This window comes from Geotrypetes seraphini, chromosome 1 (assembly GCF_902459505.1).
Source record: "Geotrypetes seraphini chromosome 1, aGeoSer1.1, whole genome shotgun sequence".
NCBI classification, from domain to species: domain Eukaryota; kingdom Metazoa; phylum Chordata; class Amphibia; order Gymnophiona; family Dermophiidae; genus Geotrypetes; species Geotrypetes seraphini.
Window position 1 is genome coordinate 319,396,029 of NC_047084.1, and position 23,952 is coordinate 319,419,980.

At 45.7% G+C, this 23,952-nt stretch overlaps 1 protein-coding gene across 1 annotated transcript in view; it reads left to right on the forward strand.

Annotated features, from left to right (window-relative positions):
• The window catches only part of CENPE (centromere protein E), a 539,120-nt gene that overhangs the window by 300,997 nt on the left and 214,171 nt on the right, over positions 1 to 23,952 (forward strand). Inside the window, exons 30-32 of the mRNA XM_033956806.1 lie at positions 9,745 to 9,870; positions 11,042 to 11,401; positions 11,633 to 11,788. Of these exons, the coding sequence (XP_033812697.1) occupies positions 9,745 to 9,870; positions 11,042 to 11,401; positions 11,633 to 11,788 (642 nt within the window). The remainder of the gene's footprint in view (positions 1 to 9,744; positions 9,871 to 11,041; positions 11,402 to 11,632; positions 11,789 to 23,952) is intronic.

Here is a 23,952-nt window from a genome sequence, read left to right on the forward strand (position 1 = left end):
AGACAAGGTGATTTCTACACTGTTGGGGTCCCGGAGGCTTTCTACCTCTCGGGCTTATGTGCGGGTTTGGCGTCTCTTTGAGGAATGGTGTCGGGCGCGGGGAGTGACCTCTTTTCGCGCTTCTCTGCCTTCCATTCTGGAGTTCTTGCAGGATGGCCTGGATAGAGGCCTGGCTTGGTCTTCTCTCCGGGTTCAGCTTGCGGCCCTGTCGGCTTTTCGAGGGTTGGTGTCAGGTCAGCGTTTATCGGCGCTTCCTGATGTGATTCGGTTTTTGCGGGCGGCCAAGTTGCTTAGGCCTCCCCTTCGGCCCTCGGTTCCCTCTTGGGATCTTAATCTGGTTCTCTCTGTTTTGGTGCGTCCGCCTTTCGAGCCCTTGGACGACTGTTCTTTGAAGGACCTTACTTTGAAGGCGGTCTTTTTGGTGGCCATTACTTCTGCTAGGCGTGTTTCTGAGCTGCAGGCTTTCTCTTGTAGGACTCCCTTCTTGGAGTTTTCTAGGGAACGGGTCGTCTTGCGGCCTGTTCCTTCCTTTCTGCCTAAGGTTGTTTCTCCTTTTCATGTCAATCAATCGGTGGTTCTCCCGGTCTTGGGTAGTCGGGAGGGCTCTTCTGAGCAACGGCAGCTGCGCAAGTTGGATGTCGGTCGGGTCCTTCGCTCTTATGTGCAGCGGACCCAGGAATTCCGGAAGTCCGATCATCTCTTTGTCCTCCTGGCGGGTTCTCGTCGGGGAGCTGGCGCTTCTAAGGCTACTATTGCGCGCTGGATCAAGGAGACGATTGCTTCCGCTTATCTTCTGAAACAGCAGCCGGTTCCGGAGTTTCTCAAGGCTCATTCCACACGGGGTCAGGCGGCTTCTTGGGCTGAGTCGTCGCTCGTGCCCCCGGTGGATATTTGTAAGGCTGCGGTTTGGTCCTCCTTGCATTCCTTTGTCCGTCATTATCGGGTTGATGTGCAGGCGCGTCGGGACGCGGTGTTCGGTGAGCGTGTACTGGTATCGGCCCTTCGGGGGTCCCGCCCGTGAGAGGGACTGCTTTGGTACGTCCCATTCGTAAAGTTAACCTCTACTGGTCTGGAGAGTGCTAAAGAAGGAGAAATTAGGTTCTTACCTGCTAATTTACTTTCTTTTAGCTTCTCCAGACCAGTAGAGGTCCCCACCCTGTCTGTTGTTGTTGTTGTTGGGGCTGTTGCGCGGGCAGTTTTTGGTTTTTGCTGCGGGTTCTAGTATTTTTCTAGGGCCGGGGAGAATTGAAGAACAGCGGCTGTGGCTCGGCTGGCTTAGCTGGCGAGCTGTGGGGACATTCTTCCTTCGGGAATTTCTCTTCTGCATTTTCCAACAGCATTTTGGGTTTGTTACTTGTTACTCCTTTCGGAGTATTGTTTTTTCTCTCTGTTGTTTTCCAGTTCTTGGTTCTGCTTGGCTATTCGGCAGACTGAGGGAAATAGAGAGGAGGGGCTAGGATATACTGTCCCAAAGTTTTGTTTTCAGTCTCCACCTGCTGGTCATGATTAGATATATACCCATTCGTAAAGTTAACCTCTACTGGTCTGGAGAAGCTAAAAGAAAGTAAATTAGCAGGTAAGAACCTAATTTCTCCTTAGATCTTGGCGTTGTTGAAGAAATATTTTTCTTTTGGTTGCTGTTATTTTCGCCAAATCCAGAACAAAAAGGATTTTTTTGCCTTGAAATAGAAGTTGTTTCTTAGATTTCATCTCATTAAGGATCGCCAGTGCATGTTGGTATCGCAAAATTTTTGCGACGATGGTCCTCAGCGATTTCTGGTTGGTTATGGGCCTGGATGGGACCCGATATGCTCTTTCAATTTCGAGCGGCGTAGAAAACTTAAGGCCCAATAGAGACGGGATGAGATCCATTAAAAAGAGAATTGTATCTGACTCCTCAGAAGATTCTGGGATTCCCAATATACGAATGTTGCTTCGGCGGCTTCTGTTCGCCAAATCTTCCAGGTCTGTTTGTATCTGGAGAATGGATTTCTCATGACTAAGAGCATGTGTAATGTTTTGTGAATGAGTTTTTATCAGGTCTTCAAGTGTATCTAAGCGTTGTCTGGTATCCAAAAGTTGAGAATTCAGAGATTCGAGTTCTGTACGTATCAGTTGGTTTTCAGCAACCTGTTTGTGCATAATTCCCTTGAATTCTCTGACTTCTGATATGAGTAATTCAATTTGAGAATCCAGCGACTTTGGCGCCATTTTGTCAGGCGAGCCCGGATCATGCTTGGGTCTTTTGCCGCTTGGTAAAGGAGATGTGAGAATATCTGGCTTACCCGGTTTAGAGAGCGACATTTGTGCTTAGTATAATTATTAAAGGCAGTGAAGCGACTCAAATTGGAGTGAAAGAAAGCAGCGCGATTATCAGAATTAATAGCCGTCAGAGAGCTCACAGAATGCGTCCGACCACCATGTTCGTCAGGCCACGCCCCCCCTACAATGGAGTTTCTAACTGCAATACTCAGGATATAAAAGTAAGACTTCCTTGCATTTTTTTATCCCGAGTCTCATTAGTAATATTAGGAAATGTTCTTATTTTACAGTTCAAATAAAGATCATCCTTACCTTTGATTTAAAAAAAAAAAAAAAAAAAAGGTGTAGCAACAAATTCCTCTCAGATTTCAAGGCCAGAGAAACCACTAATGTGGCTGAAATAGCCAAATCTATATCTGATGTGTGTCTAAGATATCCAACAAGTCTCTTAGGGGGTCCTTTTTACTAAGGTGCGCTAACGCACCCATTATATTCTATGGATGCGTTAGCATTTAGCACGCGCTAATATTTAATGCACGCTAAATCGGCTAGCATGCCTTAGTAAAAGATCCCCTTAGTTAAAATTTTTCTGAGCAACAGAAAGATAGAAAAATATTGTAAAATATGTGGAAATGTTTCAGATGGCATCACTAAAATATCAATCATATATTTAATAGGGCTGTACATCAATTAAAAATTTTAATTGCACGATTACTTGCATAAAGCAACCCCTCACATTTCCTCCTATACAGTGTAATGCATAGATAGATGTCAGTTCTCAAATCTAACATATTTTAATTACTAAAACTAAAATAATTTTATCTTACCTATATCTGTACTTATCTATTTCTGCTTGTCTTGTCTTTGCAGGTTCTCCTATCAATTTGTCATTTCTTCTCACCCCATGTTCACCATCCATCTTCCTTCTGCATTACTATCTGTATTGTCAAGTATCTCCACTCTGTGCCTCTGTCCCTGTCTCTATTCCTCCCTCCACATTCTGCATCTGCCCTCTGTGACCTCAACTTCCTATATTCATCATTTCTGCTCTGTGTCCCTTTCTTGATCTGCCCTGCATTTCCACCTGACCTGAGTCCATATCTGTGTGATCAGTATACCTCACCCGTATCCAACATTATTTTGTGCCCCTGTTCCTTCTCTGTCCAGCACTGCTCTTTTGTATCCCTAAGCTCCCTCCATGCTCAACATCTCTTCTTATCTCTCTTCCCTTCCTCCCACACCCCCTACTTTGGGGCCAATATTCCACATACTCCCCAGTCTACTACCTCTCCTTCTTGGATTCATGGTCCTTTATTTATTGTCTTTCCTACTGTCTCTCTCCTGGGTCCAGTGCATTTACTCCTCTGTTCCTCTTATCCAGTCTTTCTTTGTCTACTCCAGCATCTATCCCTCTCCATCTAGTTCCTGGGTCCAGCGCCTCTTACTGTCTGTCCTCCTGATATAGCAGAGCAGCAACTCATGCATCTCTCCATCCCTGGGTCCAGCACAACATAACATACATAATATTGTGCTTATTGACCGCGTAACCAGAAGTTCAACGCGGTTTTCAAAAGATTATGAAAATAAGCATGTTACATAAAATAGGATGGGTTAGTTAGTCAGTTCCGGTCCCAGCATTTCCCCTCTTTTTTTTTTTTTTTTTCCACCCTCCCATTCCAGGTTCGATTAGATGGACTGAGAGGGAGGGAGGAAAGACAGTTAATTTGTCCTTGTATCTCTCCATCCTTGGGTCAAGCACTGGTCTTCTCCCCACCCCCTTTCGTGGTACCAGTGTGTCTCCCCTTTTCTTCCACTTCCAGGTTCCAGTGTCTGTCTGTCCCTTGCCCGCCCACCCTCTGTGCCTGCCTGCAGTCTGTGGGGTTTGTTTTTTTTCTTCATATCTCCTTCCTAGTTCCAGCATCCCTCCCCCCTAATGCAAGCCTCAACTCTCACTTGCTTACTCCAAATCTGTGCCCCAGTCAAGCCCTTCTCTTTCCTCCTCCTTCATGGTTCCAACATCCTTCCGCTTTCCTACCTCCATTCCTCTTTTTCCTTCTCCCTCCCTTCTCGTGGCCCATCTAACTTTTTTAACTCACCACGGTAGTGACACTTTTCATTGGCTTCAGCTGCTGCCACGGGGCTTCCTGTCTCACTTTTAGCTCTCATAATCGTGTCTCTTATTTTAGAGGCTTCACATGCCTTCAATTTTAATTTTTCATCTATAAGTTCCTTCATTAATTTTAGTAGTGGTGGTGAAAGGTTTCACTTAGCCCAACTGAACATGTATTTAAATAGTTTTAAATTACACTTTTGCTCATCTAAGACATTTTATTCTGTTTACACAAGGTCTGGTTGTATTCTGATATTGGTAACCCAGCAGTTAGCTTGATATATGTAAAACAAATGCTGTGATCATATTGTAGGCTTTTCTGACTTCCTTTTATATAATTTTTCCTGTTGGATGTTCAAGTATTTTATTCATTTTCAGTTAGCTTTGGGACAATGTAGTCTATATTTAAAAGAATGTACAGTTGGCAGCAGTCTTTATGTAACTTTGCACTAGAGAATGACACAGGAACAAATTTGTCTCTTTCCCTGCGGGATCTCAATATCCCCATCCATCTCTGTGAGTTCTGTTCCTGTCCCATTACTGCAAGCTCTGCCTTAACCGCACAAGCCTGGAACACTTAAGATTTTAAAGTGTTTGAGGCTTGTGCAGATGAGGACAGAGCTTGTTTACTCTTTCCAAAAATACTAGGACTAGGGGGCATGCAATGAAGCTATTAAGTAGTAGATTTTAAACAAACCGGAGAAAATTTCTTCACATAATATATAATTACACTCTGGAATTCATTTCCAGAGAACGTGGTAAGTTAGCTTAGCGGAGTTTTAAAAAGATTTGGATATTTTCCTAAAAGAGACATCCATAGGCCATTATGGCTCGGGGAAATTCACTGCTTATTCCTAGGAGAAGCAGCATAAAATCTGTTTTATTACTTGGGATCTAGCTAGGTACTTGGGATCTGGGTTGGCCACTGTTGGAAACTGGACTTGATGGACTTTCAGTCTCTCCCAATATGGCAATTCTTATTTACTTATGTCCAGGAGGCCAGAAGCATTTTCTTAATTTGACCATATATTTTTTAAAGATAATAGCATTTTAGTTTAGTTTTATTGTTTATCCCAGGACAAGCAGGCAGGTATTCTCACTAGTGGGTGATGTCATCCGACAGAGCCCCGATATGGACGTCTCACAAGCATACTTGCTTGCAGAAACTCCGAAGTTTCGAGATGCCCGCACCGCGCATGTGGCAGTGCCTTACCGCCCGATGGTCCGGGCGTGTCTCCTCAGTTCTTTTCTTTCCGCGGAGCTGAGAAGTTTTACTTCAATTCTGCGCTGACTGAATTCCCGTTCTTTTGCCTTCTATTGCCGCGGTTTTGAGTTTATTTTACTCTTTATCGTGTGTTTTATTTCTTTGGTTTCTTTTTTTAAAAAAAAAAATTTTCTTCTGGCGATTCGACTGGGTCGGCCGCATGGCTCAGGCCCCGCTCCTTCGATCTCGCGGCAGAGTTTTTTCGGCCTTTGTCCCGGCCAATCACCGGTTTTAAAAAGTGTAGCAAGTGCCAGCGCGCGATTTCGCTCACGGACCCGCATCGACGCTGCCTGCAGTGTCTTGGTCCGGAACATTTCCCGAAATCGTGCCGGCCTTGTTCCAATCTCACAGCGCGGGCGTTTAAGCGTCGCTGTTTTTTGTGGGAGTCGATGTTCAAGATGGAAGCTGCGAAGGAACCTTCAGCTTCGACTGGCGCTTCGCCTGCATCTACGAAGCCCTCCACCACTCCTGCTACACCGGGTCTACTGAAGCCGGCTTCTTTTGTCCCGGTTTCGACTCCACCTTCAGCACCGGTGCCTTCCTCCGTGTCCTCGGAGCTGGTACCGCCTCCTCCCATTCCACCCATGGTTCTCAAAGTGCTGAAGGCTTCCAAGCAAAAGCACTCGACCACGAAGGAGCGCGAAGACCTTGCAGGAGGCCCCCCTTTTGGTGCGGATCCCTCCTTGTCGGCTTCGTTGCGGTCCCTTTTGGAGGCTCAGTTTGTCGAGCTCATGACAACCATGGGACCCAAGTTGATTGCAACAATCCAGGGTGACCCGGTTTGTCTGGCTTTGCTCCGGCTTCGGGCCGTCTAGCCGGTCCCTGTGGACCAACACAACCGGGGGTTTTACTCCCGGTACTTCCTTGTTCCGAAGAAGACGGGCGACCTGCGGCCTATTCTGGACCTCAGAGTCCTCAACAATTTCTGGTCAAGGAGAGATTTCGCATGCTGACTCTTGCTTCTCTCTACCCCCTCCTCGAGCAGAATGACTGGTTATGCTCTCTGGATCTCAAGGAGGCCTACACTCACATTCCCATTCATCCGGCCTCTCGCAAGTTCCTCAGATTTCGGGTGGGACATCTACATCTGCAGTATCGAGTGCTTCCATTCGGCCTGTCCTCGTCTCCCAGAGTCTTCACGAAGTGTCTGGTGGTAGTGGCCGCTGCACTCCGGAACCAAGGTCTTCAGGTATTTCCCTACCTCGACGACTGGTTCATCAAGGCCCCCTCGGCTCCGGGGGTCATCTCGGCGACCCTGTCCACGATTCGGTTCCTGCAGAGTTTGGGCTTCGAGATCAACTTCCCCAAATCTCATCTACAGCCCACCCAGTCTCTCCCCTTCATCGTGATGGTTCTAGACACCATTCAGCTCATAGCATTCCTTCCTCCTCAGCGCCTGGATGCTCTTCTTCACCTCTGCCAGTCAGTGTCTTCTCGCCAGTCCATCTCAGCGAGACACATGATGGTTCTCCTGGACCACATGGCCTCTACAGTTCATGTGATTCCTTTTGCCAGACTTCACCTCAGAATTCCTCAGTGGAACCTGGCTTCTCAATGGACACAGGTGTCGGATCCTTTGACTCGTCACATCATTGTCACTCCTGCTCTTCAGCAGTCTCTACTTTGGTGGATGACCTCTTCGAATCTCTCCAGAGGTTTGCTGTTTCACACTCCTCCCCACCAAAAGGTTCTCACAACAGATTCCTCGACCTATGCATGGGGGGGCCCATCTGGATGGGCTTCGCACTCAGGGATTCTGGACCAGTGCGGACCGCCTCCATCAAATCAATTTGCGGGAGCTCAGAGCAATCTTCAATGCTCTTCAGGCTTTTCAACATCTGCTTCACGACATGGTGGTCCTCATTCGCACAGACAATCAGGTCGCCATGTATTATGTCAACAAGCAGGGGGGCACGGGCTCGGCCTCCCTCTGCCAGGAAGCTCTCAGAGTCTGGGATTGGGCGATTCGCCACAACGCCTTCCTCAAAGCTGTCTACATTCAGGGGAAGGACAATGTCTTGGCGGACAACTTAAGTCGTCTCCTCCATTCCAAACTCCTTCATCAGATCTTCTCTCTGTGGGGGACGCCTCAGATAGACCTCTTTGCGGCTCCCCACAACTTCAAACTGACTCAATTCTGCTCCAGGATCTATACTCCTCATCGTCTCGAGGCAGATGCCTTTCTGCTGGATTGGGGGAATCGTTTACTGTATGCGTTTCCTCCATTTCCACTCATTCAAAAGACTGGTCAAATTGAAAACCGACCATGCCGCCATGATTCTGATAGCTCCTCGGTGGCCCAGACAACCTTGGTTCTCCCTTCTACTTCAACTCAGCAGCAGGGAGCTGTTCCTTCTTCCAGTGTTTCCTTCGCTGCTTACTCAGCATCAGGGATCTCTACTTCATCCCAACCTGCAGTCTCTCCACCTGACAGCTTGGTTCCTCTCAACGTAACTCCTCACCAGTTTTCCCAGGCGGTGAGGGATGTATTGGAGGCTTCCCGGAAGCCTGCTACTCCCAAAAATGGACTAGATTTTCTTCCTGGTGTGTTTCTAATTGTAAGGAGCTTCAGCGAGCCTCCCTGTCTTCTGTATTGGACTATCTTCTACACCTGTCTCAGTCTGGACTCAAGTCTGCATCCATACGAGTCCACCTGAGTGCTATTGCGGCTTTCCATCAGCCTCTACAAGGGAAACCTCTCTCTGCTCATCCTGTGGTTTCCAGATTTATGAAAGGCCTTTTCCATGTCAATCCTCCTCTCAAACCTCCTCCATTGGTTTGGGATCTCAATGTTGTCCTTTCTCAACTTATGAAACCTACTTTTGAGCCTCTCAACAAGGCCCCGCTGAAGTTTCTCACTTGGAAAATGGTTTTTCTTGTTGCCCTCACTTCTGCCCGCAGAGTCAGTGAGCTTCAGGCCTTTCACAGTATTCCATCATCAAGGTGGTCCTCCGCACTCATCCGAAATTCCTGACTAAAGTGGTCTCTGAATTTCATCTCAACCAATCCATAGTTCTTCCTGTGTTTTTTCCAAGGCCTCATTCTCATCCTGGAGAATCAGCTCTTCACACTCTGGACTGTAAACGTGCTTTGGCTTTCTACCTGGATCGCACCAAACCGCACAGAACTGCTCCTCAACTTTTTGTCTCCTTTGATCCAAACAAGTTGGGACGACCTGTATCGAAACATACCATCTCCAACTGGATGGCGGCTTGCATCTCTTTTTGCTATGCCCAGGCTGGATTACCACTTCCCTGTAAGGTCACAGCCCATAAGGTCAGAGCAATGGCAGCCTCTGTAGCCTTCCTCAGATCGACACCGATTGAGGAGATTTGTAAGGCTGCCACTTGGTCCTCGCTTCATACATTCACCTCTCATTATTGTCTGGATACTTTCTCCAGACAGGATGGACAGTTTGGCCAAACAGTGTTACAAAATTTATTCTCCTAAGTTGCCAACTCTCCCACCATCCCATTGAGGTTAGCTTGGAGGTCACCCACTAGTGAGAATACCTGCCTGCTTGTCCTGGGATAAAGCAATGTTACTTACCGTAACAGTTGTTATCCAGGGACAGCAGGCAGCTATTCTCACGTCCCACCCACCTCCCCTGGGTTGGCTTCTCTGCTAGCTACCTGAACTGAGGAGACACGCCCGGACCATCGGGCGGGAAGACACTGGCGCCTGCGCGGTGCGGGCATCTCGAAACTTCTGAGTTTCTGCAAGCAAGTATGCTTGTGAGACGTCCGTATCGGGGCTCTGTCGGATGACATCACCCACTAGTGAGAATAGCTGCCTGATGTCCCTGGATAACAACTGTTACGGTAAGTATCATTGCTTTCTAGCCCGCCTTTATCCAAAGTGGATTACAAAAGCATGCATATACAATAAAACAATTAAAAGTACATACACCAACAATTAACAAAGACTGTTTTTGTTTAATGAATATTTCAGTTCAGCCACTTTGAAATGAAAAATTATTAAATGTTTGGCAAAGCAGTATGTACCGTACATGGTGGAAGCATCTTGTGTTTATTTCAGCATATCAGTACTTATTCTATTTAATGTGTCCTGGAGGTTGTTGGAAAACTTATTACAACTTCTTCTTCAGCTGATAGAGTCCCAGGAAGAACTTATAAATCTGAAAAAGAAACTAAATATGCAACAGAAGAATGAACCGTTTTTAGAATCAGAACAGGCTACTTACACTGATTCCAAGTTTGCTGAAGCCAGTCAGGTAAGAGTACATATAATCTCTTTGAGGGGAAAAATATGCTTGTTCAGAAAAAAAATAAAATCTAGCAGACTTGGCAGGAGAAATAAAAATGAGAGGACCTCAAAACATGGAAGAATGACAAAAGATTTGGAAAATGAACTGAAAGAAAAGAGAGCACCACAAAAATCAAATAGTGTGCACTGAAATTAGACAATTATGTTAAAACTTTGATAACAAATATCTGATTCTGGAAGCTCAGAGATCTTGCCCCTGCTTCCCCTAAGATGGAATGAAATGGCTCTGGAAAGGCTTGCTATCCCAGACAAAGGATCTTTCTGATCTGTGCAGCCAATAGGGAGATGTCTTTTGAGCAGGATTCTTGCCAGCACAGGCAAGGCTTATAATTGTCCCTGAGAGATTGATCTTCAGAGTTGGGGCAGGCAGTTTGTCATTCTCAGGGCATATTCTGGCTGTAGAAGTTTTCTTTTTATTTATTTATTTTTTAAACAAAATAGGTTTTTAACAAGTAAATTACAGATTAAGAAAGAGAGTAAATAGCTTAGAAGAGAGCAGAAGGATACAACTGTTTGTCTCTAGGCAGATATAATACACTGGGGAGGAATGGGCCTACTCAAGAATTTGTGCTGCTGGCACATGCTTAGAAGGACCCTTTTTAAAAAAAAGAGTCTTTCTAAGCTATAGGAGAGTGAATCCATCCTGGTGCCTATATATGGCTGACTTGTCCTGCTTGTCCAAGGAGAATATTATTTTTATGAGTACATGAGGTTCCTGTCACCCAACTTACAGGCTGTATTTGATAAATCCTTAAAGTTTCATTTATCTTTCAATAAAAAAGAAAAATATTTGTGGTAGCTCTTTGAGATCCATTAGTATAAAATTTTGATAAGCAAATCACATTGCAGCACATTTGTCGTAAGCTTTAGTCTTGAATACACTTTTACAATTTAGTGCAATCTATACTTACTAGAATGTTTTAACATATACAAATAATACTTTTTCTGGTATTTTGTTAATTAAATACTGTGTATTTATGAAATCTCCCATGGATGGAGAGATTTTTTTGGTGGTAAAATGTATTAATTCCTCTCTGATATATGGTAGATGTTTGTGACCATATAACCTGTACATTCTCATAATATCTGTAAACTAAACAAGTATTTTTGCATTTCAGGACCTGACCAGTTCATACTATGATGAGTCTATGCATGAGAAAGAAGAACTCAACCAAACTGAAAAAGCTCTATTAACTGAAGTAGAGCATCTTAAATATGTCTTAAAGATATGCCAATCACAACCAGAAGCTGTATATGAAGAGAATCTTAATGTTCAGCATGAAGAGAAATTAAAAGCAAACATGCTCTCACTGCACGCAATAGAGAGGGAAAAGTCTGACCTTATGCAGAAAGTCAAGGAGCTTAAAGAAGAACTGAGTATTTCATCTCAAGAGAAGGATGAACTGCTACACATTAAGGAGATCATCCAGGTTGAAAGAGATCAACTTCAGAAAGACATCAGGGAAAACAGTGAGCAAGTGAGTAGTTAATCATGTAACTTCTTCCCCATCAATATACATTTAATTTAAAGGTACAGGCTACATAGAAGCTTGTTTGTTGGTATTGGTAGTTTTTGTATGTATACAGCTTTTTATCTAAAACCATAAAAAATTAGATAATATACTAGATGTCATCTTTAACTGTAAATGAGTTTTCATATTATGAAGCCTTACAATGTTGAAACAGAAAACAAATATTTTCTCTTTCAGTCTGTTAAAATTCAAGATGAACTGAGAACAACCCAAGATAATCTTAATCAGCAGAAACAGTTAGTAAATGAGCTGAGAATACAGATTTCAAAATTATCTGAGTCTATGGAAGAGAAGTCAAGAGAAGTTCAAGAAGCAACATCTCTGCAAGAGAAGGTATTCTACAACACAGCTGCATGGCATTTTTGCCCTATCATAGTATACTTTAGTGTATGGCTTCCTGTAGGACTTTTAGTTTAGATTTTTGCACAGCAGTCTAATGCAGGGGTGTCAAATGTCTGTCCTCGAGGGCCGCAATCCAGCCCTGTTTTCAGGATTTCCCCAATGAATATGCATGAGATCTATTTGCATGCACTGCTTTCATGGTATGCTACTAGATCTCATGCATATTCATTGGGAAATCCTGAAAACCCGACTGGTTTGCTGCCCTCAAGCACCGACATTTGATATCCCTGGTCTAATGCCATGTACAATTTTTCCTACTAAGCATAGTAGAACTTCATTTGTTACTACTTGGAAGGTTTGTCCATTTTATGCTGGACCCCCATATTCTGCCATTAAAGCAGTAATCAATTGCTAGGCACCATGGCCTTGTCTGCAACTCAGTTTGCATTCATCCTGATGCTGATTACTGGCTATGTTATATACTCACCAATTCCCTCATTTTCCCTAGTAACTGTGAGCACTGCCTTTAGAGCAGTGGTCTCAAATTTACGGCCCAGGGGCCACATATAGCCCGCCAGATACTATTTTGAGGCCTTTGGTATGTTTATCATAATCACAAAAGTAAAATAAAAGTTTCTTGATCATGTCTCTTTAGCTATAAATTACAATTTTATTATTATTTTATTTTTTACTATTTATTCTTTATTGAATTTCACATTTTTTTATGATAAACAATCATATTGTAATCAACAGCATCCATGGAAATACAAATAATTATTGGAAACAATAAAGGAAAAATGAACATTTTTCTTTCAACTGTTTGTCAGTCCACAATATTGGAGAAGGAGTTTCAAAATCGAGCATAATTCAAAGAAAAATTAATTCATAGGTAATATAAATGGAAGATCTTAAGTGGATCTAATGTATTAACTGTGAGCACTTATCCTTGTTCCTCTATAGGGGTACTAGCTGTCCTAACCTCTTTATCCATAATAAATCTAGATAGCTGCGAAGAATGAAAGAAAATATATCTAACTCCTTTAAAGTTAATCAAACATTTGCATGGAAATCTTAGTACAAATGTTGCGCCCAATTTTAAAACCTGGGGTCTCAATAACAAAAACTGTTTCCTCTTTTTTTGAGTTAATCTAGACACATCCGGGTACATCCTAATTTTATGATTCAGAAACATTACATCTTTATACTTAAAAAACATCTTCAAAAGCCATTCTCTGTCTGAATCTAAAGCTAACTGAACAAATAGTGTGCTTATCTGTTCTGTCTCTGTTTCTAATAAGTTTGTCATGTCCAATACATCCATTACAGATTCTTGCTGATCTTCTGAAGTTTTCTTCTTCCCCATGGAGATATAGTATATTTTTGAAATAGGTGGAAAAGAATTTTGCGGAACTTTTAAAATCTCCAAAAGGTAGCGTTTAAACATTTCCAATGCAGGAACCACAGGTGATTTGGGAAAATTAATTACTCTCAAATTCTGTCTCCTTGTTATATTTTCCAGGATTTCTAGCTTGAAATTAATATTCCCATTTTCTTTTATAAGAAATTGATTTTGTGCTCCCATTAGTTTCAACATTTTTTTCCTGATCTAGAGTTTGTTTCTCTAACTTGCCCGCTCTTTGTTGTAATGTCAGCGTCTCCAAAAGTATCCCAGAACATTGAGATGGTAATGTTTGTAATTGAATTCCCAGGGAAGTTTGTAAACTTGAAATTGCTTCCCAGATAGAATTTAAGTCTACAACTGGGGGCTTTTGTAAGGGAATAAATTTAAATTCCATTTCTTTGAGTTTCACAGTACCTGCTGGCAAATTCAACAGGGGTGAGTCTGCTTCTCCCCTACAGATTCCAAGTTCCCTCGTGTCTGCTGTTGTAATCCTGAAGTGGTTGTTATTCTCCATAGCGCTTGTTCTTCCTCCTCCCCTTCAGAGCTCACTGAAGGTACCGCTGAACTCCCCTCAACCACAGTGTATTGCAACAGTGGATTGGGGAGTGGCTGCGCCAGCGTCCTGCACTCCTCCGGATAGAGGCTGGCCACCTCAAAGGAAGTTAGAGGGTTCTCCGATATCTCTCCCCTTCCCGCCAAGGCTTTCTCATCCAGCTCTGGTTTAGGCCCGCGCTCGACGAACGCATCCATTGGTCCAGGTAATTGTGGTTGTAACCCGGGTTCAGAAGGGTAAACCCAGGTTTTAGATTTCCGTTTAACCATCGGGTAAATCAGGAGCGTTCAATTGGGCTCTTTCAGATCGCCATTTTGAATTAGCTCCTTCTCCATAAATTGCAATATTATTATTAAGACTTAGTCAAAAGGAAAGATTTATAAACTATAAAGAGTTTTACCTCATGCAAAATTGTTATTTGTTTAATAAGACATTAACTATTTTTTCTGAGGCCCTCCAAGTACTTACAAATCAAAAATGTGGCCCTGCAAAGGGTTTGAATTTGAGACCACTGCTTTAGAGCATACTAACTCCCACCTTTTCAAAGAGCAGGGTCCAGACTAATTGAATCTAGATGTTTTATTTTTAGAGTGGCTGAAACATACTGCCAAGAAACCACTGGGCCGTTCTGAAGTGAAGATAGATTATGGTAGTTTTTATTATCCCAGGACAAGCAGGCAGCATATTCTCACACTTGATGATGTCACTGGAGCCCCGGTACGGACACTTGGAAAGTGGATTGCAAATTTAAGAGTTTAGAAATTTCACGATTAACCCGCACCGTGCATGGGCGAATGCCTTCCCACCCGACGTAGGTGCACGGTCCCTCAGTTCCTTAGTTTCTGCAGAGCTAAGAAGACGCGTTTCAATGGCCGTTGAAAACTTTTTTGCTTTCCTGCTCTTGCGTTAGTGACTTTTTAAAGTCATTTTCGTGTTATTTTATTTTTTTTTCTTTAACTTACATTTTGGTTTAAAAAAAAAAAAAAATAAACTTTTCTCCCTCACAGGTTCTGGCCCAGTGGGGCCTATTTGGCCGAGGTAGTGTTCCCTGCTGACGGGATTCAAGAAGAGCGGTTGCTGTGATCGGCCCATCTCTGACTGACCCTCATCACTGGTGTCTCCAGTGTTTAGGGCCAGAGCACCATCCTAAAACCTGTATGCATTGCTCCTCACTACAGAAGAGAACTTTGAAAAATTGCCTTCTTCAACAACAACTGTTCAGTGTCGCTATGGAAGGGGAGCCGACATTGCTACCGACACCACACATATCGACACCGACAGGCATAGCTCCAGTGTCGCAACATCTAATGGGTAAGCTGGCTAAGGAGCCTTCCCCTACTCCATCTGGGACTCAGGTCAAAATAGCACTGAGTCAAGTCATGCCGACCTCGAAGAAGTCCTGTAAGTGCCCGATCCCAATTTTGGCGAGTGCTTTGACAATGGCCGCCTCATCACCGAACTGGAATGCTGGATCAGTGGTACCAGCGAAAAAGCCAATGGTACTAGTGCTCTCCCTCAAGCAAAAAATTTATAATTTGCTTAGGGAGAAATTGGGTGAGCATTTCCAAATGTTGGTGCCAACGCAGCTTATGCCCATGTTGACACCGACTCTCCCAGTGCAGGTCCAGTTTGAGCAACTCACAACACCACCGGACCTCAATCTGATGCTCCACCACCAGTGCGAAGATCGACACAGTAGTCAATTGTTCCATCTTCATAGCACCAGTCCTTGACGCAAACATCTAGAGAGGTGACTCCGGTGCGGTCACGGAAGGCCTCTCGCAAGATCAAGCACCTCGAAGCTTCAACACCGAGTCTTTGACACCGTCCTCATTCCATCCAGGATTCTGACTTATTTGGAGACTCTGAGCAGGAATCACTCTCCACTGATGATGAGAATTCTTCTGGTTCAGGTTCACCTCGATATTCTCAAGGACCCGCTTCTATTTCTGAGCAGTCCTCTTTTTCAAAATTTCTTCGACAAATGTCTGAAGACCTTTCCATTCCACTGGAAGCGGACTCTAAGCAAAGTAAACAGTTCTTTGAGGCTTTGGATTACGACCAACCTAAAAACCTGCTGAAGCTCCCACTCAATGACATCTTAAGAGAGACTTTCTACAAGAACCTCAACTCCTCTCTCCATTCCAGTGGCTCCTAAAAAGTTGGAATCTTTGTACAGGGTGGTTTCTCTCCCAGGTTTTACCAAACCACAACTCCTCCATGAATCTCTGGTTGTAGAATCCACTTTTTAAAAAAAGTCTTCCGGAGCTAGTGTCTATGCATTTGTACTCCTGGCAGAGAGGGTAGGGTAATAGACAAATTTGGCAAACGCCTTTATCAGAATGCAATGTTGGCCAACCGAGCTGGAAATTATAATTTTCATTTTTCTTTTTACTTGAAACATCTGATCAGTTTTCAACTTTTCAAAAGTACATTCCGTCATGCAAGTCACAGGCGTTCCAACAGCTCATTGCTTTTGCTTTCCAACTGCGGAAGTATATGGTCCGCAGTACTTATGACACTTTCAAGCTCACCTCATGAGCAGCAGCCATGTTGGTAGCTATGTGATGCTTGACATGGCTTCGTGTCTCTGAGCTAGATGTTAACCATCAGGATCGGTTGACCAACGCTCCCTGCCTAGGGGATGAGCTTTTTGGACCATCTAAGGACACAGCCACTCAGAAGCTCTCTGCCCATGAGACACATTAATCAAAACGAAGAAGCCTCAAACTCCTCGAGCTTTCAAGCCTGCTTCTTCTTACCAGCGCAGCTATACTGCTAAGCCTGCTCCTCCTCAACCTAAGAAGCAAAAGTAGCAACCATGTCATCAACCTAAATAGGCTGTTCAACCAAAGCCTACACAGCTTTTTTGACGTGTTTCTCAGGAACATAGCCACAGTTCCCATTCTCCAATCTCTGCCTCAGCCGATCGGAAGGCGGCTTCAACATTACATCAATTGTTGGGAGCTCATCACCACAGATCTCTGGGTTCTAGATATCATTCGTCAGAGGTATGCTCTCCATTTTCATACCCTGCCTCTGGATCATCCTCCAAGAGAGTCTATTTCGGGCCCTGCACAGTCCCCTTCTCCTTCAGGAGATTCAATCCCTCTTCCTTCTAAATGCCATTGAAGAAGTTCCTCTATCTGAACAACATGAGGGATTCTACTCCCGCTATTGCTTAGTTCCAAAAAAGAAGGGAGGACTGCGACCCATTCTGGATCTCGGAGATCTCAACAAATTTCTAGTCGAGGAGAAATTCCGGATGTTCGCCCTTGCCCTGCTTTATCCACTTCTGGATCAGAACGTCTGGCTTTCCTTTCTGGATCTCAAGGAAGCCTACACTTGTATTCCAATCCATCTGGCTTCCAGGAAATATCTCCGTTTTCAGGTGAATCAGCATCACTATCAGTACAAGGTCCTTCCTTTTGGCCTGGCATCTTCTCCCAGAGTCTTCACGAAGTGCCTGATTGTAGTGGTCGCATTTCTCCAATCCCATGGTCTTCACAAGTCTTTCCTTACCTGGATGACTGGTTGATCAAAGCTTCTTCAGCTCAGGAGGTGGCTCTAGCAACATCTCAGACCATTTCCTTTCTCCAAGCTTTGGGATTCAAAGTCAATTTCCTCAAATCCAACCTCAGTCCACCTCACCATCTTCAGTTCATTGGGGCTATCTCATGAGAGCATTTCTCCCTCCAAATCGCCTGCATGCTTTCTTCAACCTCTGTCAACAGATGTTCAGACCATCTCTGTGAGACACATGATGGTTCTCTTCGGCCACATAGCTTCAACAGTGCATGTGACACCATTGGCAAGGCTACATATTCGCATTCCTTAGTGGACCCTTGCGTCTCAGTTGTCTGAAGCAACAGATCGTCTCTCACAGCATATCTCTGTAATATCATCTTTTCTGCAGTCACTTCAATGGTGGATGACCTCTTCCAATCTATCCAGAGGTCTCCTTTTCCACTTGCCTCCTCATCAAAAGGTGATCACGATGGATGCATCTCCTTATGCTTGGGGAGCATATATGGACGGTCTTCAAACCCAAGATCCACAGGGAACAGAAATTTCACATCAATTTCCTAGAGCTCAGGGCGATGTATATGCCCTCAAGGCTTTCCAACATCTTTTGTGCCCTCAAGTCCTCCTGCTTAGCACAATCAAGTAGCAATGTACTACATAAACAAGCAAGGAGATACAGGGTGTCTCCTGTTATGTCAGGAAGCCCAGAAAATATGGCTTTGGGTGACTGCGTGCAACCTTTTCTTAAAGGCTGTCTACATTCAATGGGAAAAGAATTCCCAAGCAGACAACCTCAGCAGAATTCTTCAACCTCATGAATGGACTTTCAACTCTGCAGCTCTTCTTCCAATCTTTTCTCAATGGGGCACTCCACAAGTGGACTTATTTGCAGCTCCCCACAATCACAAGTTGCCTCAGTTTTGCTCCAGACTTTACTCACCTCTCCATCTAGAAGCTGATGCATTTCTGCTGAATTGAATGAGCCTCGTTCTCTAAGCATTCCCTCCAACTCCTCTCATGTTAAACTCTTCAAACTCAAGTGAGAGTCAGCTGCTCCTGGGTTGCCCAGACAGCATTGGTTCTCTCTTCTACTTCAACTCAGCTCCAGGGAGTCAATGCATCTTCCAATTTTTTCTACTCTGCTTACTCAGAATCAAGGATCTCTTTTACATCCCAACCTGCAATCGTTACACCTGACAGCTTGGTTTCTCTCGGGTTGAATCTTTCTGAATTACATCTTTTGCAGCCTGTTAGACATATTATTGACACCTCCAGGAAGCCAGCCACTCAACAATGTTATCAACAAAAGTGTACTCTTTTTCTTCCTGATGTCTTCTTCATCATCACGATCCAACTTCCTTGTCAGTGGACTTCGTGTTGGATTATCTTCTTCATCTGTCTGACTCTGGACTCAAATCTTCAACTATCAGAGTCCATCAGTGCTATTACAGCTTTTCACATGCCAGTCGAGGGCAAACCTCTTACTGCTTATCCTTGGGTCTCCAGATTCATGAAAGGACTTTTCAATGTTAAACCACCTCTCAAACCTCCTCCTGTAGCCTGGGACAATAATGTAGTTCTTTCCAGGTTGATGAAGCCACCATTTGAACCAATGGCCACAGCTCATTTCAAGTTTCTTACCTGGAAAGTTGTTTTTCTTATCTCGCTCACTTATGCCAGGAGGGTCAGTGAGTTGCAGGCGTTGGGGGCAGATCCACCCTTCACAGTTTTTCACCATGAAAAAGTGGTTCTACGCACACATCCAAAGTTTCTACCGAAAGTTGTCACGGAGTTTCATCTTAATTAGTCAATTGTTCTCCCAGGTTTTTTCCCTAAGCCTCATTCTCATGCAGGAGAAATGGCACCGCACACTCTGGACTATAAACGTGCTTTGGCCTATTACATCGACAGGACAAAGCCACATAGAAATCTCCCCAACTTTTCATCTCATTTGATCCTAACAAGTTAGGCCATCCTGTTTCCAAGAGAACGATTTCCAACTGGCTGGCTGCCTGTATATCATTCTGCTGTGCTCAGACTGGACTGCATCTGGAGAGTCGTGTCATAGCACACAAAATCCGAGCTATGGCAGCTTCTGTAGCTTTCCTCAGATCAACGTCTATTGAGGAAATCTGTAAAGCTGCCACCTGGCCTCAGTTCATACTTTCACTTAGCATTATTGTCCGGAGTCTTTCTGCAGACGGAATGGGCACTTCTTCGGCAAGTCAGTTTTACAAAATTTATTTTCTTAAAGGCCAACACTCCCACCATCCCATTCTGGTTAGCTTGGAGTCACCCATGTGTGAGAATTTGCTGCCTGTTTGTTTTGGGATAAAGGACAGTTACTTACCGTAACAGTTGTTATCCCAGGACAAGCAGGCAGCATATTCTCTACATGTGGGTGATGTCATCCACAGAGCCCCATCGTGGACAGCCTTTCAAGCAAACTTGATTGAAGATCTTCAAAGTTTGTTAGTGCTGCACTACGCATGCGTGAGTGCCTTCCTGCCTGAGTCAGGGCGTGCGTCTCCTCAACGTGGCCTCAGTTCTTGGTTTTCGGCAAAGCCAGAAAGTCCTGTCTCTCAGCTCTGCGTCGAATCTAAGTGCCTTCTTGCACCGTGGCTTGCTTATTGTTTTGTTTCAGTCAGTCGCTGTGCGGCTGGCCTTTTTTCCTATGTCCCGGCCTGTTACCGGATTTAAGAAGTGCATTCAGTGTGGTCAGGTGATTTTGATTATCGACCTCCATCGTTGGTGCATACAGTGCCTGGGCTCCAACCACCAGACCAAGTCCTACCCGCGTTGTGCCACTCTCCAACTGCGGACCCTTATAGGCAGCATGCCCGGATCCTCGAGCTCTTTGGCACTATGGAGCAGCCGGAGGACAAGACCTCAACCTCGGCCCCGGTAACGGCCTCGGCCTCTATCATGTTGCCCTCAGCCTCGAAGGCCCCATCTGCCATGCCTGTTAAGGCCCCGTCCTCGGGTAAGTCTCTTCTTCCTCCTTCAGGTTCCCTACTGAAGAAGCCTTCCACGGAGTCTCTGGCAACCCAGGCAGTGAGTGCAGTCCTACCAGCCTCTAAGAGACCTCCCTCCAAGCGTGCCTCCAAGCAACGGGGAATACTCTTCCTCGATCACCCTCATTGGAATGCACTGCTGCACCTGTCCAGCCAGATCCATTGGTTTCGGTGCCTATGTTTGAGGATATGCTTAAGGCCATCCTGACCCCGCAAATCTGCTCCGTCTTGGCCCAGCTTGCCCCTGCCTCGAACCTGCTTCCTGCGAGCCAATCTTGCCGCTTGTCCTTGAGTGACTCTTCTCCACATCCTTCAAGGCCTGAGTCGCTGGCCGCCAGGCCTCGATCGAAGCACCTTTTGAAGCGTGCCTCGTCCTCAAGGCACCTGCCCACCAAGCGGCCGAGGGACTCCCCTCCTCGGAGGGGACGGTCTCCAGTGCTTCAGGTCTTGAGGTCCGTCGATGCCTCCGTGCAGCATGGGCTTGGGTCCTGGCCTCGGCTGTCTTCCACATCTCCTCGGTCTCGGAGTCGAAGCAAATCGAGGTTGAGGACCCCCCCTCCTCAAAGCCGTTCCGTAGGGTTCCTTCCTCCCAGGGCTCTCTGAGGCTTGCCCCGCAGTTTCCATTCCTTGGACTCCGGGGTCTTCTCCTTCCAGGCAATTCAAGCGTAAGCATTCTTCGACGCCTCTGCTGTCTCTTAGCAGAGCCTCCTCGGTGTCCCTGTTATTGGATACGGATATACCTGCTCAACATTCGAGGGAGGCTTCTCCCTCCTCAGCGGGCCCGAGGTCCAGATCCTCGTTGTCTCCGGAGGGGCCTTCCTCTTCCAAGGCGTCCTCCTTTACCAGGTTTGTCTTTGACATGGGTAAGGCTCTTCAGCTAGATCTCCAGTTTGAATCCAGATATACCCCAGAATATTTGGCAGAGATGCAGCTTCCTCATCCGCCCAGGGAATCTCTGTGCCTCCCGCTGAACCCAGTCTTGAAACAGACTTTCTTCCGGTTCCGTGCAAGGAGTTTGAGAAGGAGTAGTTGTCCCATCAGTCTTTGGTTCTGGAATCTTCTTTAAAGAAGTCTCACCCATCCAAGGTCTATGCTTCTGTCACCCTGGGCAGGGAGGGGCGTACCATGGACAAGTTTAGCCGTCGTCTGTACCAGAACTCGATGATGGCGAACAGGGTCCTCAATTATAATTTCAACTTTACGTCCTACTTCAAGCACTGCATTAAGACCATGCCGTCTTTCCATGCTGATTTGGCGGCTCACCACCTGCCAGAGTTCCGCCAGCTTCAGAAGACTCTCTTTCTCAGATTCGTCTCTTTATGCTCCAGGCCATGTATGATGCTTTTGAATTATCATCGAGGGTTACGGCCTTTGCGGTAGCTATGCGTTGCTTGGCCTGGCTGCGCATAGTGGACATGGACCCTAACTTACAAGATTGTCCGGCGAATCTTCCTTGCTTGGTCAACGAGCTGTTTAACTCCATCGAGGCGGCTCCAAATGCCTCTCGGAGCATGAAACGTCCTTCACCTCCTCCTAAGTCGTACAAACTCCCTCCCCGGCGCTATCCCCAGAAGTCTATGCCTGCGTTTTCCCATCCGCCGCCCACACATCAGCAGCAGCAAAGGAGCCCCCAAAAGTCTCAGGCCCCTGTGGCAGCTAAACCAGCGCCGTCCTTTTGACAATCCTGGTCTGAGCATACCGCCCCCTTACGTCCATCAACCTTCTCTCCTGCCCATAGGTGATCGTCTCAGTCTTTTCTGTCATCAGTGGGAGATGTTTACATCGGACCTCTGGGTGCTCATCATCATCCAAGAAGGGTACTCACTTTGGTTTCTGCGTGTACCACCAGACCTGCCTCCAAGAGAGTGTCCTTCCAACAGGTCACAACTTCCGTTCTTCTTCGGGAGGCTTAGGCTCTCATTTGCCTTCAGGTGGTCGAGGAGGTTCCTTTGTGCCAACGAGACACGGGGTTTTACTCCTGGTATTTTCTAGTCTCCAAGAAGATCGGAAACCTGCATCCTATTCTGGATCTCAGGGCAGTAAACAAATTTCTTGTCAAAGAAAAGTTTCGCATGCTCTCCCTTTCCATGTTGTACCCACTGATAGACGAGAGGGATTGGTTTTGCTCGCTGGATCTCAAAGAAGCTTACACTTGCATCCCGATTCATCCAGCCTCTCGCAGATTTCCAGTATCGAGTTCTTCCTTTTGGACTTGCATCATCCCCGAGAGTCTTCACAAACTGCCTCGTTGTGGCAGCGACCCTGCGCAGCGACCCTGCGCAGGGTCTTCAGGTGTTTCCGTACCTCGACAATTGGCTCATCAAAGCGCCGTCTCGACTGGAGGTTATTGCAGCAACCCAACAGACTATCAAAGTCTGGGCTTCGAGGTCAACTTCCCCAAGTCCAAGCTGTGTCCCTCTCTGTCTCTTCAATTCATTGGAGCGGTGCTGGACACGCTTCGACTCCGCTCCTTCCTACCTCGACCTCGTCTGGAGGCCCTCATTCGCCTTTGGCAGAGGGTTTCTCTTCTGTCGACTGTTTCAGCCAGGCACATGATGGTCCTGCTGGGTCACATGGCCTCCACCATTCATGTGACTCCTTTTGCCAGACTTCACCTCCAAGTTCCTCAGTGGACTCTGGCATCGCAATGGCGGCAGGATCGAGATCCCGTCTCTCAACACTGCAGTGACTCCTTTGTTGAGATGATCTCTCCGCTGATGGATGCTCTTCCAATCTTTCCAGAGGTTTTCTGTTTCACAGGCCCCCTCCGCAGAAGGTCCTCACAACAGACTCGTCCGCGTACGCATGGGGGACTCACCTCGACAGTTTCCGTACCCAAGGCCATTGGTCCAGCACGGATTGTCGCTGTCACATAAATCTGCTGGAGCTTCGAGCCATTTTCAATGCTCTGAAAGCCTTTGGTCATCTACTTCAAGACCACGTAATCCTGGTTCGGATGGACAACCAGGTGGCCATGTATTATGTCAACAAGCAGGGAAGTACAGGTTCCCTGTCTCTCTTTGCCGAGAAGCTCTGAAGATTTGGGATTGGGCAATACGTCGCAACATCTTTCTCAGAGCGGTCTACATTCAGGGCCAGCAGAACTGTCTAGCAGACAAATTGAGCTGCCTTCTGCAACCTCACAAATGGACACTCTGTTCCTCGACTTTGGGTCAGGTGTGTGCTCGGTGGGGGACTCCGCAGATAGATCTGTTTGCGTCCCCCCTCAACCACAAGTTGCCTTGTTTCTGCTCAAGGATTTACTCTCCTCACCGACTCGAGGCGGATGCTTTCCTTCTGGATTGGACGAACCCGTTTCTTTATGTGTTCCCTCCATTCCCTCTAATTCTGAAGACTCTCGTCATGCTCAAGTCAGCCAACGCCATCATGATTCTGATAGCTCCTCGGTGGCCCAGACAATCATGGTTTTCCCTTCTGCTTCAACTCAGTGCCAGGGAGCCTCTGCTTCTATCTGTTTTTTCTTCTCTGCTTACTCCGAGTCAAGGTTCTCTGCTTCATCCCAACCTGCAGTCTCTACACTTAACAGCTTGGTTCCTCTCGACATGATTGCCTTATTCCAGTTTTCACAATCTGTACAGGATGTTCTCGAGGCTTCTTGGAAACAATCCACTAGGAAGTGTTACACTCAGAAGTGGACTAG